General features: G+C 38.8%; 1 protein-coding gene across 2 annotated transcripts in view; it reads left to right on the top strand.

Moving 5' to 3' along the window:
- The window catches only part of MAGI2 (membrane associated guanylate kinase, WW and PDZ domain containing 2), a 1,312,517-nt gene that overhangs the window by 1,193,219 nt on the left and 98,439 nt on the right, over window positions 1–20,859 (top strand). For both annotated transcript variants that reach the window (XM_063101323.1, XM_063101322.1), the window contains one exon: window positions 1,096–1,239. In XM_063101323.1, the coding sequence (XP_062957393.1) occupies window positions 1,096–1,239 (144 nt within the window). The remainder of the gene's footprint in view (window positions 1–1,095; window positions 1,240–20,859) is intronic.

The raw sequence follows: 20,859 nt of genomic DNA, 5'->3' as shown, positions 1-20,859 counted from the left end.
TGAGCTAATCCCTGCTAATACTAGGTAGCTAATTCCCAGTACATTGCCTTGTTCAAGTTTTTTAAAATGCTCTTATCTGGGACCTCAGAGAGTGCTACTAATGCAAAAAAATTGTACAAATGCCCGTAGTGGAGGTATCTTAGGTCTGTAATTATTTACATGGCCCCCTATCTCCCACTCTCTGGTAAACAGCCAAGCCCCTATGCATGAGGAGAAAACCAGGCCTGGCTTCGTCATCCAGGGTATGTAGTCTCTGCAACAACCACCAAGTCCCTGTCTACACAACCAACCAACAGTGCAGTTGTTGTAATTACGTGTTGATGCTGGATGTATCTCATAGCAACTTCCTTAACCTCTCCAAACTTCAATTTCCTAAAGAGTCATCCTTACAGGCCAGGGCGAGGATTCAACATTTAGGAAAAGTGTCTAGACCAGAGCTTGGTATCTGCTAAATATTCACTACCTGATAACTAGATATCAAGATATAAATTAAGCACAATTTCAACTCTATCAGATAACTTTGTGTTTTATGATGAATTGAAGATCACCTTGATTCCCAAAGATTTTAAGAACAGTGAAGGTCAGCAAATCTTGGACATGTTGCACTTTAGGTAAAAGGAAAATTAATTTTGTACGCTTCAACTTGATATTCAGCAGTCTGTGAAACTGAGAGATACAGACAGACCTCATTAAGTTTCACTTTTCTAGTCAGCAAACTCTGTAGTCTACACATACACAGGGGCACACAAAGGATACATTTATTTATGGTGCTTAACAGCAGTGAGTGAGAAAACTCAGAGAGAGATGATGTCATTCAGGCATATATGCAATAATTACGTGTTTGCCCAGTAAAGAGATCAATAAAACAAAGTAAACAAGCTACACAGCAGTTTTTTATTGACCAAGTAATCTGTATTCTGATCTGCTCAAACCTTTGAATTTTGTTTTGCACTTTGATAGTTTGTGAAGTCAGATTACCTCTCACAACATCGTGTCATTGGAGCATATGAACCATAAGAGAGAAGGGGGTCAGAGAGACGGACGACAGGAGCTTCTCTGATACTAAACAACTGTTTATTCCATATCTCTCCCAAGGATTTTGACTATTTCACTGTGGACATGGAGAAAGGAGCCAAAGGATTTGGATTCAGCATTCGTGGAGGAAGGGAATACAAAATGGATTTGTACGTGTTGAGACTGGCAGAAGATGGGCCAGCAATAAGGAATGGAAGGATGAGGGTAAGAACAGTCTCTTCTTACAGAATTGCTTAATTCCGAAGAAAACAAAACAAAACAAAACGCTGTGGTATGAAGAGCGCTGAAGCACACTGCCAGACAAACTGACTTGATACAGTTTTATCTGCTTTCTATTTTATGACCCAATTTTTGAAAGGTTTGGCCAAACGCTGTTTAAGAATTATAATAGCTCTCATTTTTCGTCTTTTCATAACCTTCTAGCTGATAAATCTCAATATAGTGTTTTTTTTCTGAAGAGCAAACTAAAGAAAACAGAGTAAAGAAATCTAAAAAATAGCTTGAAGTTGAGACATTATTGCTCCAGAGTGTTTTCTATGGTTTGATAATTCTGTCTTCATTAAGACTGAATCTTTTGAAATTTATTTTTAGTTTTATGCTCCCTCCCCCCATGTTTATTAATCAAGCAGTTCTGTGTTTCTTTGGAAATATTTCTTCTGTGTTGACTGGTCTTTTGGCTTTGATACTGGGCAGACAGAAACATTAGGGGAAAGGGGATTAGACTTCTTGGATACATGTTGTTCTTAAAAATTATAGCAGTTAGAAATTTCCAAATTAGAGTGTAAACTGAGGGTATTTTTTAATATAATAGTTACCTTGAGGCATCTGATTGATGGGCAACTGATTATTCACCTAAGGTTACAAAGCAAAACTTGATCACAGTATAGAACATTAAAGAGCCTCTCTCTCTCTCTCTCTCTCTCTCTCTCTCTCTCTCTCTCTCTCAAACACACACACACACATACGCTTTCTGTAAAATGGCGACTAGTAAGCACATAATAAAGATTAGTCATTATTATAAATAAAATCTAGAATTTATTCCTGCTCTCCGTCCTTGCTCTTTAAGTTAATACAGAAGAACTGTGACTCCGGGTGCGGGGACCTCAGATTCTTTCACTGAGTCTCACCAACCAATTATTCCTGGTCAATTGAATCTGTTACTTCTCCCACCAAGTCTACCATTTCTGTGATTCTCATTCCTAAGTCAAAGAATCGTGTACAGTACAAACGCAGAAAGAATGTAAACCATGTCTGTTTTTCTCCCTCCCCCACAATCCGTTGACAACTAGGAGGGATTCGAGCTGGCGTTTCAGCCCAGGCAAGGCTGACTCCAGAGCCTGGCAGCCCTGCCCTATCTAGCACTGGCCTCCTCTTACCCCATCTAGACGTGGTTTTAGGATAGGATAGAATATCCTCCACGTGGTTTCCCGGCTCTATAGCTTCTCTATAAACCACAAGGGCACTTTCTTAACATGCTGCAAAGCAAGCTTACAAATGGTTAAATAAAACAAAATTAGTCTTTGTAGCGCAGGTGAAATCAACACAGCGTGAAGGCCACGCGTGAAATGACCAGAGTCCTGTGATGGAAGACTGGGACTACCCCCCACAGTGGACTTCAGATGTGGCCTCTGTGGGTTCCAAACAGTGGCCACCTTTATTAAAAAGGGATCTGAATAACTGAGTGCTCAATATATACAATACTCTCAAGGCAAAGAAACCTACATAAAGTGCCCTTACGTAAAAAGATGACTCTTTCTTATAGAATGTAAGCCAGAGCAGTGGTTCCCAGCATGGGCTTGACATCATCATCACCTGGAACTTGTTAGAAATGCAAAAATTCTCAGCCCCACCAAGACCTACTGAATTAGAAACTGTAGGAGTGGGGTCACCAGGCTGTGTTTTAAGAAGCCCTCAAGGTGAATCTGGTGCAAGCTAAAGCTGGAGAACCACTGAGCTAGAGGGAGCCATTGTGACTCAAGTGGGATGTCTGTGGCTCAGGCTTTGTTAATCCCCCCAAGGTCCCTAAGATTTCCACCCTGCTCCAGAAGTTTACCTGAGGTCCTTAAATCCCTGTAAACACAGACTTAGAATTCTGTAGGCAGGTGCTCAATTTTATGAAAGATGCTTTTTCTTCTGGCAGGTGATAAAAATGAGTCCTCTATCTGGGTTTCAGGAAATGGCATTTTTCACCTCTGGCCAAAGATTAATAGGCAATATTTCATCATTTTCCATGCTGTTTTTATAAGGCAACCTATTCTTTATGTGTACAAGCTATTCAAAAGGAATTATTATGGCCAGTTTTAGATAATATGGGTTAGTTTATCTTGTACTCTTATATATATGATATATATTTCTTGTATTTAATTCTCAAAGCAAAGGAGCCACTTGGGAGTCACACAAATTCCATGAATCATTTCACTGGTTGATTTTATCTCTGATCTTTAAGATAAGGCCAGGAACTTGTCGGGGGGGATGGAAGACTTTTTGTCTGCTATTTATGGATTATATCTGATATTCATATGTTTTGGGTTTTTCCCACTCATGAATTCTTACAGCAGCAATTGGAGAACTGTCTAGGGTGACAGGCTCCCCATCAGGGGAAGGGACTACTTCATAATGTAAGTTCGAAGGTGCTTATATTATTAACTGTCAAAATTAGATAATATTTTCTATCTGTAGAGCTAAAGATCACCAAGTGTTCTTGATCACAGCACATAATTAATTCAGATCTTATTTTATGTCTATTATCACATTTAATCATTTAAAGCTAATCTTTTCTACATTCATTAGTGATTATCAATAATTGATAACTTTTAATTCACAGATGTGTTTAAATTATTTGGGCCAGGACCGGGATTGGTCAATATTTGTGCAACCTAATGGTTTAATTATTTTAAGCAAATGCATAAACTAGAGAATACATAGGTTACCAATTTGGAAAGTTCACCATAAAATTAATTAGGGACCTGCTTTTTATTTTGTTTTAAAGTTCCACCTTGATACTGTTGGTGTCCAGATACATATAGATCTTAAATATCTCTGCAGATGATGTTTATAAGGCAGCTGTTAACTCCATGGGTATTATGGCTTGGTTTGTAACTTTCCAAGACTCCTGAGAAAAGTAGGTGGATTAGACATGCATGGGCTATCATTAAAAATAAGCTCAGAAAGAGAAACTAGCACCAAGTTCCTCCCAGCCTTTGAAACACTCAGGCACATTTCTTCTTGTTAATGTGATTCCTTCACCTTCAATCTTAACGCATTATGCCAAAACTAAACACACACACACTTCATGATCAAATAAGTTTGAAAAACACTCTATGTGTTTTTCCCTTTTTCATGATCAGGAACAGAAGAAAAAAGCCAGGTAATGGTCTGATAATAACAGGCTATCTAAGATTCAATCCAGTACAGTAAAACTGTTCAAATCAGAATTACTACTGAGAAGTGGGGTGGTTCTGAAAAATTATTTCATGTAACAATTAATGGATTACCATGCCCCTGAGCTAGGGATATAAATGTTACTACTTTTGAACACTTGGTTAATGCACCAGAATTTAGCCTCTGAACCTGAGACTTTTCCTGAGTCTCTTACATTAGTCTTAGTGGTAGGAAAGTAGTGGCATACACGTGTAGTCATACAGGGCTTTGCTAAGAATACAGTGAAATCCAGGCGCAGTGGGCATCAGAGGAGATGACCAGTATTGCTGTAAGAATATCCTTCTACGGGAGATTCTGTGAGAAACTGTGGTACAGATAATTTTCAAAGCTTGTCCTTAGGCATCCAAGTGATATCAATAATTTTCCCACCCCGGGGCTCTTCCACGGGTCAGAATATCCCAAGACGAGTCTTTCCGGGCACCTTTGGCAGTGAGAATTGTTTTAGGAAATTAAACTGTTTGCCTTTCAAATTGATTCATGAATACTCCCACAGAACTTAGAATTTTTCCTCCTCCAAAATATGATTACTCAATATTTTTGTGAATCAAATAAATACTTCCTTTCCACTTGATGAAGTAAGTGTCAGACAAGGATCCTGATAAGGCACAAGGTCTCTGTGTTCTCTCAAAACAAGAGAACATACCAACAGCAAAGATCAGAAAGTAGTGGGGAAAATAATGGCTCCTTGTGAAGGTCAGATTTACAAGCCAAAGTCCAGATACAGGGGAGAGGATGAGAAACTCTTTTCAGAAGATTAATTAGATGCTTATTTAAGGTTTTAAGATGCCCTGTATCCGAAAAATATAAAAATTACTAAATTAACAAATTTAAAGATTTACTGAAAATATGACTATTTTGAGCCCTTCCAAACCCTCAGCCCTACTCTCAACCTCCAAAATAGCAAACATTGTTTTATTAAACTTAGAAACAATTCACTTTGTTGAACCTTAGTTTCCTATAAAATCAGAAGAATGATACCTATTTATAGAGTTGTTGAAAGGGTTTGAGAAATATATCAGGAGGTATCATTGATTTTTTTTTGTATTAAGACAAAAGAATGAAGTATTTTTGTGGGAGGAGAGAGAGACTTAGATATTAAGAGAGGTCATGGAATAAAGTTTGAATAAAATAGTGCAGTAAGAATAAACACCAAGAAAACCTGTGTGAATCACATTATATAAAATATTCACTTTATCAAAACACAAGTGGAGAGTAGCAGGTTTTGACTTTACTTGATGTTTTTCAACATCAGTTAATACTGATGTTTTAAAAGTTGAACAGAAAAAACACAATCTGTAAATGCAGAAAATAAAGGGAATGGGACATAGAAACAGAATTGTCAGGGGCCGAGCCTGTGGTGCACTCGGGAGAGTGCGGTGCTGGGAGCGCGGCGACGCTCCCGCCGCGGGTTCGGATCCTATATAGGAATGGCCGGTGCACTCACTGGCTGAGTGCCGGTCATGAAAAAGACAAAAAAAAAAAAAAAGAAAGAAAGAAACAGAATTGTCATGACTGATTGCTTTTCTTCCGTCACTCAAGAACACTACTATCTGAAGATAAATACCAATGACATTCAAGTTTTAAGGAAAAGCGTAATAAATTATTAGAAAATATTGCTGAATCTGTTTGTAAAAAGAAGACTTTGTTAAGTTTGTAAAATAGTACAATAGAGTTGAGAGGGATACAACTTTCATAACTGATGAATAAGTCTGCAAGAAAGCTCTTAGGAATAAAATCTAATTAAGAACTGAAACTAAATAGAAAACACAAGGAATAATGAACATACAAAATAATTTTCTGGTGAAGCTCATTGAAGTGGGAATGTAAGAAGTCAAGAGATGTTTGGAGGGAAGGCATAATAGTTCTAAGTGCTTAAATAAATATCTGAGAGTCAAGTTTAAAAGAGAATCTGAAAGGGGATCAAGATTTCTCCTAAAAAGGTGAAATATTTTACTGCTTCCATAAAAGTGTAATATATTCCCCATTTCCATAAAGTGTTTTTCTTATGATAAAAGAACATTATTTTATAACTTCATCACCTTACAGTTGTTTTAACATTTGTATATGCCTACTTCGCACCACATAAGCTTATTTATAAGATGGTTTAACTTCTTTCCAAAACTCACATGACACAAATGTCTGTCTGCAGTGGGCTTTGGCATGACCTAAAACATTTTGTTAGACTGAACAATGTGCAAAAAAGATACTATTTACCAACCTTTTTTTTTAATGAAAAGCAAAATTTCCTGATATCAGCTTTTTTGAATTTATCACTTTTCCCTCTGTGCTCCAGACATGACTAGCCTGCAAGTACAAAATAAAAGTTTTCTATTTTAGGTATTGGTTTTATTAAACACGAAACCATTTACAGGAATATCTCTAACATATGTAATAGGTATTCATACTAACAGTGGTTCAGGCACCTAGTGCCTTCCCACTCTCTAACCCCCCACCCCCAGCCCAGGGAACTGCCATTCTAAATAAACACTTGACATTTCTTCTAGTGTTACCACATATGTGTGTATCTCTCAAATATATCATTTAGTTTTGCACACTTTGTGAACTTCATATAGATCAGTTATGCTGTACATGTTCTCTGTGGTTTGCTTTTTATACTTTCATGTTTATGAGAGTCATGTAAGTTGACACATGAAGCTATAGTTCATTTATTTTCACTGATATAAGTTATTCCATTGCATGAGTATGCTACAACCTGTCATAGTCATCTGTTTTCCCATCCAATGGACATTTGAGATTTTCCCTGTCAATGGACATTTGGGTTGTCTCCAAATTTTTGTGACTAATACATCTTGTACATCTTTCCTGCACACCTATGCAAGATTTTCTCTAAACTAGACCGTATACCTAGAAGGGCACAGATTCTCTTTTAAAATCTAAAGCTTCTAAATTTTAGAATTTTAAAATTTAGAATCTTCCAGATTCTCTTTTAATTTGACTCTCAGACTTTAGTCTGTTACTTAAGTAAATAACACAAAAATATTTTCCTAGGTGGTTGTACAAAGTTATACAAAGTTATACACCGGTCGTATCACCAGTGTAAAAGAGTTTTCCTTACTGCACATCCTCACAAACTTGTATTTCAGACTTTTAAATTCTCTTCTGGTAGGTGGAAAATAACAGACCATTTAGGTCTGAATTTGCGTTTCTTGATTTCAGATGATGCTTATCGTTTTTCTTATGCTTATTGGGCTTTCATGTTCACTCTTAAATAAAAATGCCTATACATATCTTTCCCATATTTTCTGTTGAATATTTCTTCTTTTCATATTGTTTTAGAAATGCTTATATATTCTTGGTGGTCGTTCTTCATCAGTTAATGTGATGCAAATATCTTACCTCAGTTTATGGCTTTTAGTTCCACTTTCTTTCTGATGCCTTTTGATAAAGAGAAAATCCTAATTTTAGTGTAATTGACAACACTTTCCTTTATAGTTTCTACTTTCTGTGTCTTGTTTGAGAAATCATTCCCCAACACGTAGGCTTAAATATCTCTTATATCTTCTTCTGAAAATTTCATAGTTTTACTTTTCATATCTAAGTTTCTAATAACCTAGAATTGATAGAACTATAATTTCAATTTTTCTATATGGATAACCACAAGTCACAGCATCATTTAATGAATATTCCCCCTGCCCCATCTGCAGTGACAGCTCTGTAATAAATAAAATTTCAATAAATGCAATGATCTGTTTATGGATTCTTCATATAGTTCTGCTGGTCTGTTCTTCTACCCCTGCATCAATGACATACTTATCTATCTTTTAATGAGTGCTGAGTCTTGACAAGAAACCACCCTCATACTCAGACACACATCTAAATTCTTCAGCAGTAATTGGATGTTCTTGGGCATTTGCCCTTCCGTATACATTTTAGAATTCTCAAAATCCCATCAAAATTTTTGTTGAAATTGCTTGGAGTCTAATAAAAATGTGGAAAAACTTATATCTTTATAATATCAAATCTTTCTATCCATGAACATGATGTCGTCTATTATTTAGGTTTTCCATAAAGTGCTTAAAGTTTTATAGTTTTTTCCATAACAGACCTGCAAATTTTCCATCTGATTGATTCTCAGGCACTTTGTATGTTTTATTTTTGCCCTTGAATATAATATTTTTTTAATTTTCACACAAATGCATGTGTTGAGTGAATACATGCTCTTTTATTATTTTTTAATTCAATCTTTTGTTTTCATTTCCTTTTTTTTAATTTTAGAGCAGTTTTGGGTTCACAGCAAATCTGAGAGGAAGGTACAGAGATTTTGTATATACTTCCTGTCACCACATATGCATGGCCTCCTTCATTATCAACACTTCCCACCAGAGTGGCATATTCATTACAACTGAAGAACCTACAGTGACGTATCATTATCACCCAACGTCCATAGTTTACTCTATGGTTCACTCTTGGTGGTGTACACTCTGTGGGTTTGGACAAATGTGAATGACATGTATCCACCATTAGAGTATCATACAAAGTATTTTTAGTGCCCTAAAAATCCTCTATGCTCACCTATTCATCCCTCCTCTTCCCTAACCCCTGGTGACCACTACTCTTTTTACTACCCACATAGTTTTGCCTTTTCCAGAATGTCATGTAGTTGGAATCATACAGTGTGTAGCCTTTTCAGATTAGCTTCTTTTACTTAGAAGTATGCACTTCACTTTCTTTCATGTCTTTTCATGGCTTGATAGCTCATTTCTTTTTAGTGCTGAATAATATTTCATTGTCTGGCCGTGCTGCAGTTTATCCATTCACCAACTGAAGGACATTTGGGTTGCTTCCATTTTGACAATTATGAATAAAGCTGCTATGAACATCTGTATGCAGATTTTTGTGTAGACATAAGTTTTCTACTTCTTCGGGTAAATGCCAAGGAGCACAATTGCTGGATCATATGGTAAGAGTATGTTTAGTTTTGTAAGAAACTGTCAAACTGTCTTCCAAGGGGCTGTACCATTTTACATTCCCACCAGCGATGAATGAATTCCAGTTGCACTGCATTCTCATCAGCATTTGGTGTTGTCAATATTCTGGATTTTGGCCATTCTAATAGGTGTGTAGTGGTATCTCATTGATGTTTTAATTTGCATATAATGTGTAGCATCTTTTCATGTGCTAATTTGCCATCTGTATATCTTCCTTGGCAGGGTGTCTGTCAAGGTCTTTGGTCCATTTTTTATTGGGTTATTGCATTCTTATTGTTGAGTTTAAGAGTTCTTTGTCTATTTTGAATAACAGTCCTTTATCAGATATATCTTTTGGAGATATTTTCTTCCAATCTGTGGCTTGTCTTTTTATTCCCTGGACAGTGTATTTTGCAGAGCAGAAACTTTTTATTTTAATGAAGTCCGACATCAATTCTTTCTTTCGTGAACTGTACCCTTTGGTGTCATATCTAAAAAGTCGTTGCCAAATGCAAGGTCATCTAGATTTTCTTCTATGTTTTTGTCTAGGAGTTTTATAGTTTCACATTTTCCATTTAGGTCTGTGGTGCATTTTGAGTCAATTTTCATGTAGGGTGTAAAGTCTATGTCTAGATTCATTTTTTGCATGTGGATGTGCAGTTGTTCCAGTACCATTTTTTAAAAGACTATTTTTTCTCCATACATTCCAGGATCCTAGGCAGACAGAATCATGGTCTTCTCCTCACTCTCTCCACACAGCCACCTCTGCACTCCAGCAGCTCTTCCTGGCCCATGGTCTTACAAAGGGTTGAGGACAGGCACAAACTCACATGCTTCCTGGGGCCTGGCAGGGAACACACACTAGTGCAGAACGACGAGCTGTTGCCTCTCCTGAGAAGCAGCCACTCCTAGCCCAGGCCAACTGTTGATCTGTAGAAACGCTGGCTTCCTCCTTCTAAGTCTCTGATATTTCAAGAGAAACCAAAAATCTGCATTTTCAAAAATTAGCTAGACTGGACAAAAAAAAATTCTTAATTAAAAAAAGCTATATAGGCCACACAAAGCAAGTGTACAGGCAATGTGAGGTTCACATCTACCCTATCTTTGTTTTTTTTGTTTTGCTTTATTTTTATTTATTTATTTATTTATTTATTTATTTATTTTTAAATTTTATTTTGTCGATATACATTGTGGCTGATTATTGCTCCCCTTCACCAAAACCTCCCTCCCTTCTCCCTCCCCCCCTCCCACCCAACAATGTCCTTTCTGCTTGCTTGTCGTATCAACTTCAAATAATTGTGGTTGTTATATATTCTTCCCCCCCCCCGGTTTGTGTGTGTGTGTGGGTGGGTGTGTGTGTGTGTGTGTGTGTGTGTGTGTGTGTGAATTTATATATTAATTTTTAGCTCCCACCAATAAGTGAGAACATGTGGTATTTCTCTTTCTGTGCCTGACTTGTTTCACTTAATATAATTCTCTCAAGGTCCATCCATGTTGTTGCAAATGGCAGTATTTCATTCGTTTTTATAGCTGAGTAGTATTCCATTGTGTAGATGTACCACATTTTCCGTATCCACTCATCCGATGATGGGCATTTGGGCTGGTTCCAACTCTTGGCTATTGTAAAGAGTGCTGCGATAAACATTGGGAAACAGGTATACCTTCGACTTGATGATTTCCATTCCTCTGGGTATATTCCCAACAGTGGGATAGCTGGGTCGTATGGTAGATCTATCTGCAATTGTTTGAGGAACCTCCATACCATTTTCCATAGAGGCTGCACCATTTTGCAGTCCCACCAACAATGTATGAGAGTTCCTTTTTCTCCGCAGCCTCGCCAGCATTTATCATTCATAGTCTTTTGGATTTTAGCCATCCTAACTGGGGTTAGATGGTATCTCAATGTGGTTTTGATTTGCATTTCCCGGATGCTGAGTGATGTTGAGCATTTTTTCATATGTCTGTTGGCCATTTGTATATCTTCCTTAGAGAAATGCCTACTTAGCTCTTTTGCCCATTTTTTAATTGGGTTGCTTGTTTTCTTCTTGTACAGTTGTTTGAGTTCCTTATATATTCTGGATATTAATCCTTTGTCAGATATATATTTTGCAAATATTTTCTCCCACTCTGTTGGTTGTCTTTTAACTCTTTTAATTGTTTCTTTTGCTGTGCAGAAGCTTTTTAGTTTGATATAATCCCATTTGTTTATTTTTCCTTTGGTTGCCTGTGCTTTTGGGGTCGTATTCATGAAGTCTGTGCCCAGTCCTATTTCCTGAAGTGTTTCTCCTATGTTTTCTTTAAGAAGTTTTATTGTTTCAGGGTGTATATTTAAATCCTTAATCCATTTTGAGTTGATTTTAGTATACGGCGAGAGGTATGGATCTAGTTTCATTCTCCTGCATATGGATATCCAGTTATCCCAGCACCATTTGCTGAAGAAGCAGTCCCTTCGCCACTGAATAGGCTTGGTGCCTTTGTCAAAGATCAGATGGCAGTAAGTGTGTGGGTTGATTTCTGGATTCTCTATTCTATTCCATTGGTCAGTGTGTCTGTTTTTATGCCAGTACCATACTGTTTTGGTTATTATAGCTTTGTAGTATAGCTTAAAGTCAGGTAGTGTTATGCCTCCAGCTTTATTGTTTTTGCTCAGCATTGCTTTGGCTATGCGTGGTCTTTTTATTGTTCCATATAAATGTCTGGATAGTTTTTTCCATTTCTGAGAAAAATGTCTTTGGAATTTGGATGGGGATTGCATTGAATTTGTATATCACTTTGGGTAGTATGGACATTTTCACTATGTTGATTCTTCCAATCCAAGAGCATGGGATATCTTTCCATCTTCTTGTATCCTCTCTAATTTCTCTCAGCAGTGGTTTGTAGTTCTCATTATAGAGATTTTTCACCTCCTTGGTTAACTCAATTCCTAAGTATTTTATATTTTTGGTGGCTATTGTAAATGGGCAGGCTTTCTTGATTTCTCGTTCTGCATGTTTACTATTGGAGAAAAGAAATGCTACTGATTTTTGTGTGTTGATTTTGTATCCTGCTACTGTGCTGAAATCATTTATCAATTCCAGCAGTTTTTTTGTAGAGGTTTTAGGCTGTTCGATATATAGGATCATGTCATCTGCAAACAGGGACAGTTTGACTTCATCTTTTCCAATCTGAATGCCCTTTATTTCCTTCTCTTCTCTGATTGCTCTGGCTAGTACTTCCAACACTATGTTGAATAGGAGTGGTGAGAGTGGGCATCCTTGTCTAGTTCCTGTTCTTAAAGGAAAAGCTTCAGCTTTTCCCCATTCGGGATGATATTGGCTGTGGGTTTGGCATATATGTGTTTAATTATGTTGAGATACTTTCCCTCTATACCTAACTTATAGAGGGTCTTTGTCATGAATGAGTGCTGAACTTTATCAAATGCTTTTTCAGCATCTATAGAGATGATCATATGTGTTTGAATTTATTAATATGGTGTATCACATTTATTGATTTGCGTATGTTGAACCAACCTTGCATCCTTGGGATGAATCCCCCTCGATCGTGATGAATAATTTTACATATGTGTTGCTGTATTCTGTTTGCTAGTAATTTAGTGAGGATTTTTGCATCTATATTCATCAAGGATATTGGCCTGTAGTTTTCTTTTTTGGTTATATCTTTACCTGGTTTTGGTATCAGGATGATGTTTGCTTCATAGAATGAGTTTGGGAGATTTGCGTCCGTTTCAATCTTTTGGAATAGTTTGTAAAGAATCGGTGTCAATTCCTCTTTGAATGTTTGGTAAAATTCTGCTGTGAATCCATCTGGTCCTGGGCTTTTCTTTGTTGGGAGCCTTCTGATAACAGCTTCAATCTCCTTTATTGTTATTGGTCTGTTCAAATTTTCTACATCTTCACGGTTCAGTTTTGGGAGCTTGTGTGTGTCCAGAAATTTATCCATTTCCTCCAGATTTTCAAATTTGTTGGCGTATAGTTGTTTATAGTAGTCTCGAATGATTCCTTGTATTTCAGGTGAATCAGTTGTAATATCGCCTTTTTCATTTCTAATTTTTGTTATTTGAGTCTTCTCTCTTCTTTTTTTTGTTAGCCATGCTAATGGTTTGTCAATTTTATTTATCTTTTCAAAAAACCAACTTTTTGATTCGTTGATCTTTTGAATTGTTTTTTGGTTTTCAATTTCATTCAGTTCTGCTCTGATCTTAATGATTTCTTTCCGTCTGCTTACTTTAGGTTTGGATTGTTCTTGTTTTTCTAGTTCTTTAAGGTGAAGTGTTAGGTTGTTCACTTGCCATCTTTCTATTCTTCTGAAGTGAGCGTTTAATGCAATAAATTTTCCCCTCAATACTGCTTTTGCAGTATCCCACAGGTTTTGGTATGATGTATCATTGTTTTCATTAGTTTCAATAAATTTTTTGATTTCCTGCTTGATTTCTTCTTGGACCCATATGTCATTAAGTAGAATGCTGTTTAATTTCCATGTGTTTGTATGGTTTCCAGAGTTTCGTTTGTTATTAATTTCTAGTTTTAATCCATTGTGGTCTGAGAAGATACATGGGATAATTGCATTTTTTTTGAATTTATTGAGACTTGATTTGTGACCTAATATGTGATCTATCCTGGAGAATGATCCATGTGCTGCTGAGAAGAATGAATATTCTGAGGTTGTTGGGTGGAATGTTCTGTAGATATCTGCCAATTCCAATTGGTCTAGAGTCTTGTTTAGATCTTGTGTTTCTCTACTGATTCTTTGCCTAGATGATCTGTCTAATATTGACAGTGGAGTGTTCAGGTCCCCTGCTATTATGGTATTAGTGTCTATTTCCTTCTTTAGGTCTAATAGCGTTTGTTTTATAAATCTGGCTGCTCCAACATTGGGTGCATACATATTTATGATTGTTATGTCTTCTTGATGGATCAGTCCTTTTATCATTAAGTAGTGTCCCTCATTGTCTCTTTTTATGGTTTTTAGTTTAAAGTCTATTTTGTCAGATATAAGAATAGCTACTCCAGCTCGTTTTTCTTTTCTGTTTGCATGGTAAATCTTTTTCCATCCTTTCACTCTTAGTCTGTGTGAATCTTTATGGGTGAGGTGGGTCTCTTGTAGGCAGCATATAGTTGGGTCCTGCTTTTTGATCCAGTCAGCCAGTCTGTGTCTTTTAATTGGGGAATTTAAGCCTTTTACATTAAGAGTTGTTATTGAAAGGTGTTGATTTATTCCTAGCATTTTATTGGTTGTTTGGTTGTCTTAGGTGTCTTTTGTTCCTTGCTTTCTGATTTACTGTTTGTTTTCTGTGTTTGTTGGTTCCTTAGGTTGTAGATAGTGTTTTTGTTTGCTTGTTTTCTCTTCATGAATGCCATTTTTATTATACTAGCGGGTTTAGATTTTTCTTAGGTTTTTATGGCAGTGGTAGTTATTTTTCAGGAACCAAACCCAGTACTCCCTTGAGGATTTCTTGTAAGGGTGGCCGTGTGGTAGTGAACTCCCGCAGTTTTTGTTTGTCTGAGAAATATACTATTTGCCCCTCATTTCGGAAGGATAGCCTTGCAGGGTAGAGTATTCTTGGCTGGCAATCTTTGTCTTTTAGTATTTTGGAAATATCATACCATTCCTTTCTAGCTTTTAGGGTTTGTGATGAAAAGTCTGATGTTAACCTGATTGGGGCTCCCTTATAGGTGATTTGACGCTTCTCTCTTGCAGCTTTTAAGAGTCTCTCTTTATCTCTGAGTTTTGCCAATTTGACTATGACATGTCTTGGAGAAGGTCTTTTTGGGTTGAATACGTTTGGAGATCGTTGAGCTTCCTGGATCTGAAGATCTGTGATTTTTCCTATACCTGGGAAGTTTTCTGCCACTATTTTGTTGAATATGTTTTCAATGGAATCTCCATTTTCCTCCCCTTCTGGAATACCCATGACTCGGATATTTGATCGCTTATGGTTGTCTGATATCTCTCTCAGATTTTCTTCAATGTCCTTGATTCTTTTTTCTTTCTTTTTGTCTGCTTGTGTTATTTCAAACAGCCCATCTTCAAGTTCAGAGGTTCTCTCTTCAACTTCGACAAGCCTGCTGGTTAAACTCTCTGTTGTGTTTTTTATTTCGTTGAATAACTTCTTCAGTTCAGCAAGTTCTGCTACATTTTTTTTCAGGACATTGATTTCCTTGTACATTTCCTCTTTCAGATCCTGTATACTTTTCCTCATTTCATCATGATGTCTAGCTGAGTTTTCTTGTATCTCATTCAGTTTCCTTAGAATTATCACTCGAAATTCCTTGTCAGTCATTTCAAGGGCTTCTTGTTCTATAGGATCTAGAGTTTGAGATTTATTAACTTTTGGTGGTGTACTTTCTTGATTTTTTATATTTCTGGTATCTTTTTTTTGGTGTTTATTCATTGTGGCCGGGTGTTTCACAGTTCACCGGTTTGAGACTAATGACTAACTAGGATGTTGCTGTGGTTGCCAATTTCGTATGGCTCCCTCCGTGACTGCTCAGTTGGCCTCTAGTGCCTCGTGTGTGTGGTTGCCTCAGGTCTTGGGCTTCTCCGGGGAGCCACCTTTCTGGTCAGCTTGTACTCTGCTGGGCTGGTGGATCACGTACCACAGGGTGTGTGATCTCTGTTGAGCTTTCACTTCCCATGCAGGACTTCTCCCTGTTCCGTGTGCTCTGGCCCAGGCTGTTAGATCGTGCAGTGGCAACCCCACCGGGTGTGTGGTTTCTGTCGAGTGTCCGCCTCCCTGGCCGCACGTCTCCCCACTCTGTGCGCACTGTGCTGGGCTGGGGCGTGTCTTCTGCAACCCTCGTCTATCAGCTGGGCCTTCAAGACCCTGCTCGGCACCGCCTCGCCCAGGAAGTCTACCAGGTTTCTGCTGGGCACAGACGACCGGTCTCTCTGGGTGCCTTTGTAGCACTATGTAGATCTTTCTCGGGTCTTGTTCACCTTTGTATCCCCCCAGTATAAACCGAGTCTAGCGCCCACCTGCAGCCTGGTCTCCGGCAGGTTCAATTAGACCTGGGAACTCTCCAACCCTATCTTTGTTTTCTGCTGTAAACAGATACTAGAGCAAGGGGAAAGTGGGGTGGCTGACGGAAGAGGCTGCAGCAGCTTCTCCACCAACAGGGTCTGGGGCCCAGCACAGCCGATCGAGCTGCTCTAGGATGCCCTGATGTATTTTCAGTAGAGACTAATGCAGACCTATTTGAAATGCCTCTGAAATATGCATGCTGAGAAAAATCAGTGCAAGCTCTGGATCCTGTGCCTCACCTTTGTATTTGAAATTTTAAAGACGGTGGCTTTCACACCTTGGAAACTTATTTTGGTGGCCCAGATTACTTAGCATTTGTCATCTCTGCCAGCTCTAAGAGGAGTCTGCTCTCGGAGGGATTCCATTTCATCGTGTACAGATTCTTGTTGACCTCTCAGAGGAATCCCACTTTATCTCCACAGAATCCAGGTTTCTTGTCTGGGCCATGAGTGTGCAGCTGCCTAGCGAGAGGCTTTGTCTGAATTTGTGGAGGAACCGTCTTCACATCTTCTCATATCCGGAGCCTTTGGGGTTGAATGGCATGCCATACAGTCTTGAAATAATACACTACTGTTTCCAGAGAAACAGAGCAGGGAGGGTAAATCAGTTAGTAACAGGAGAGTCTCACACACACAGAATGTCCCAGTGGGAAAAGGCTGGGTGAAAGCAGCGATATTCACACATTAGGGGTCTATCTCAGTTTGAAGCCTCTGGTCACTGATGTATGTAGAAGAACTTGCATTTGCTCCATTTGTCTTCAACCAGCCAATCTAGGACACTTTCACTGATCAGCTCTCTTAAGCTCAGTTTCTTCCTTCCCCTGAAGACTTGCTTACAGGGAAATTCTTACCTGCCTTAGTGACTTTCTTGTCCACTCCCTGTCTTGGTCCCTTTTCTTTTTCCACAGTGTCTTCCTCCCTTGTAAGGAAATATAAGATAGTAAAATCAGCAGGTGCCCTCCAGACCTGATGATCAAATACTGGCCCAACAACTCACTGACTGTCTAGCTCTAACCTTGAACAAGTTACCCTGTCATGGGCTCAGAGCTGCTCCAAAACCTCGACCAAATACTAGGCCTCCTCTGGGCTGTTTGAAGGGCCCCACACACGTGGGGGGAGCAGGGAGAAAGTGTCCTGCTGGCCAGCAGGATCAGTCGAGTCAACCCTAGCAATTAGTGGAATGACAGCTTGTCCTCATATTCTGCAAGTTATTTAACAGAGTCAATTTTACTCATCTGTAAAATGGGAATATTTTCCAGGAAGAGCAAAGTGCCTAGTTCACTATTTCTCAAATTTCTTCTATTCTTCCATCCCCTCCTTCTCCCCAAGGCCTATACTTCTATTAAAATACCCAATACTCTAAGCTCAGAGATACAAAAGCATCTTTTAAGTGTGTGAAATACAAATCAACTCATATTGCTAGATAAAGTGATTCCTTTTCAAAACACTAATCTGATCTATTTGCCCACTGTTTAAAACCTTTCAATGGTACCCCATCTCTTTCAGGTGAAGATTAGACCCCTGTAACAAGGTTGTCAGACCCTGGATATTCTGGCCCCAGCCTCCTCCCAGCGCAGGTCCCCCTGCTGTCAGTAATGCCACCAACCAATCTCCGGGTCCCTGTTATGTCACTGTGCTTCCTCCTGCCCATGGGGAATTTGCACATGTTGTTCCCTCTCCCCTCTCCTCTGGTTAACTTCTCCTCGTCCTTCTCATCCCAGCTCAAGCACCACGTCCTCAGAGAAGGCTTCTCTCCACTCTCCCGCTGGGTCACATTTGCTTACTACTGGCTCTCACAGCACTGGGCACTTTCACAGCGTTTGTCATGGTGCCCCTTTCACATTTACCTGCGCGAGTATGTTATGAAGTCTGTCTCTCCAGAGTGTAAGCTCCGTGAGAGCAGGAACCATGTTCTCTGTACTCCCTGCTGCCCCCCAGTGCCCAGTGCCGTGCACATGGTAGGCACTCAGTAAATATTTACCGTACAGGACACTGCAGGTTTATACCCCAGCTCTGGAAGTTACATACCTAGCTATGCTCACTAAGTACATGGCCACAAAGATACCTGAGGACCAGGACATGGGACCTCATAGGTAACTGAGTGTATGAATATATATGGGAATTCAGTCTAACTCATAGACAGCTTTTTTTATAAGGTGCCTCACTGTAAACATACCATCCTTATTTGGGTACATTTAATTATGGCATATTTTGCAATATCAGTGAGGTAGTGTATGTAGAAGTCTATTGTGTCTAGCATTAAAAAATGCCTTTAATCTTAAACTATGTGACATTTCAAGACTTGTTTTCCTCATATGTAAACTACCTATCACCAAATGTGGATGACAAGGGAAGAATGGAAACAAAGTAAAATAAGGTCAAGCAGGAAATAATGAAGAACTTCAAAAGCACAAGGTATACAAAACATGGCAGAATATAGGTAACAAGATAGGTGTAGGAGCCTACTAGAAAAGGTGCACAGGAGGGCAGACAGTCGAATGATGGGCAAACCAGAGCTTAGCAGAACTTGTGAACTCCGCAGAGCTAAGCCCCATCAGGTCAAAGCAGATAAATGAGCTGAGGAGACTGATGAAATCAAAGGCAAGAGAGAAGAGAGATAACAAGTACTTAAGAGGGAAATAAAGCAGTCTGACTGGAGAAATAAAGCAATTGTATGGGCTCCAGTAGATCATTTCAGGGCTCCTGCATAGCAAAGACTATCCACCCAACACTTTATCACCTCTGGGTGCTGAGACTCAGTAAACCCAGGCAGTCCCTTTCTGCATAAAGCATCATTGCAAACGTGAGATTTTTTCTTTATTGTTTTGGCTCTGCTCCATGGCTTTTAGGAAGAAGGAAAAAAAAACTCTCAAATGATCAAATCTATTACCTTTTTCTTTTTGGAGGCTGACCTATGAACACTGTGTTAAATGAGTTACACGAGCTACTTTCCAGAATGAGGGATTAGATTAGATGTGTTGATTAGAGAAGGGAACCAAGGGGTGCTCTTTTGTCAATTATGCAGGGGCTCATTATCCCACACAGGGAGGGCTCCATTTCTCTGCTCTGTTTCTTCTTCTATCGGATGTCCAACTTTGAACCATTTCAAAAGCAGCCTCTCCTGGGGGCTAGTTAAAGGTTTGGTAAGGAATCAAAGGGTTAGTGTTAGGATTGCGTGTTGGCATGGAATGACAAAGAAGAAGGTTGAATAAATTAGAAGTGAGAAGAGTCTTCGCATTTTAATTATTCATGGTGGATTTCTTTTTTTTTTTTTTTTTTTTTTTGCTTATGGAAAAGAATGAGAAAGTTTACAAACCACTGCTGTGATCCAAAAAACACATTTTTCTTGTCTCTTCAATGAGAGGAAGACTTGTGAGTATAGTTTCCTCTTTTATACTAAGCCATCATTTCTCTGTTTTCACCTGAGAATAAACTAAGATATCTTCCCTCTTCATTGTTACAAAGCCGTGTTCATGCAAATTAGCCATCTGCTCAAGCTTATTTGTCATTCCATCACTCTCCCAGACCTAAAGCTCTTCTGGTGGGTGTGCAGGGGTCACTCAGTTTGCCCAGTTAACCTCCACTTTAATCAGAAAATGGGAGTGAAATGCACTTTGATCCTGATTCACACAGGATTCAGTTGCACAGCAGAGAGATTCAGAGGATATAGAGAATTCGGCACTCTATTGTTAAATGCAAGCCTCAGGCCATTCATGTTTTTTCTTTGGGGCAACCAGAAGCATTAGAACATGCCCCCTTCTTTCCCTGTGGCTGCTTCCTAGCATCTGCTATGCCAAACCGAGAAATGGCATTGCTCCTGCCTGTGGAACATTGCTGCCTCCTTCTCCAGGATAAAAACATCATTACTGTGTCTGACTCCTGGATGGTTCAACTTGACAAGATACTTGTTTTTCAGTAAATACAAGTAGAGATAAAACAAATGTGTAGAGAATAGATACTTCTCTGTACTGGGATCCCTCACCTTTGCTTGATCCCATACGAAACAGCGCAATCCCCAAGACAAGCTTATGGCTCATTATTTGGCAAAGCTTTGAGAGAAAAGGGGTAAGGACTGACATTCTTTGTAAATGCCTAACCTGAACTTCTAACTGCCCATTGGATGTCCAAGGCACTCATTTTCCATTTCACACCAGCCACCAGTTCTTGTGTGCCATCTCAGTGTTTCACGTCTTTGTGTAATTATCTGCCAAAAGGATGAATATACCACTGGCCTTTAGTATGGTGTCAGCAATATTAGTCTCTTGCAGAAGGAGAAGAGACTTCTCAACTTATTAGCATTACTTTGCTTGTGTATGAGACCTTGGGAGAAGTATGACAGCCCAGAAAGAGAAGTTAAGGTCAGATGTAAGTAAGAAAAAGAAGGATTAATGAATATTGGAGAGAGGTCATTTTTAATATTGCCTTCCTTCCTCCA

This window comes from Cynocephalus volans, chromosome 6 (assembly GCF_027409185.1).
Source record: "Cynocephalus volans isolate mCynVol1 chromosome 6, mCynVol1.pri, whole genome shotgun sequence".
Taxonomy (NCBI): domain Eukaryota; kingdom Metazoa; phylum Chordata; class Mammalia; order Dermoptera; family Cynocephalidae; genus Cynocephalus; species Cynocephalus volans.
This window is presented reverse-complemented; position numbering and strand designations above follow the sequence as displayed.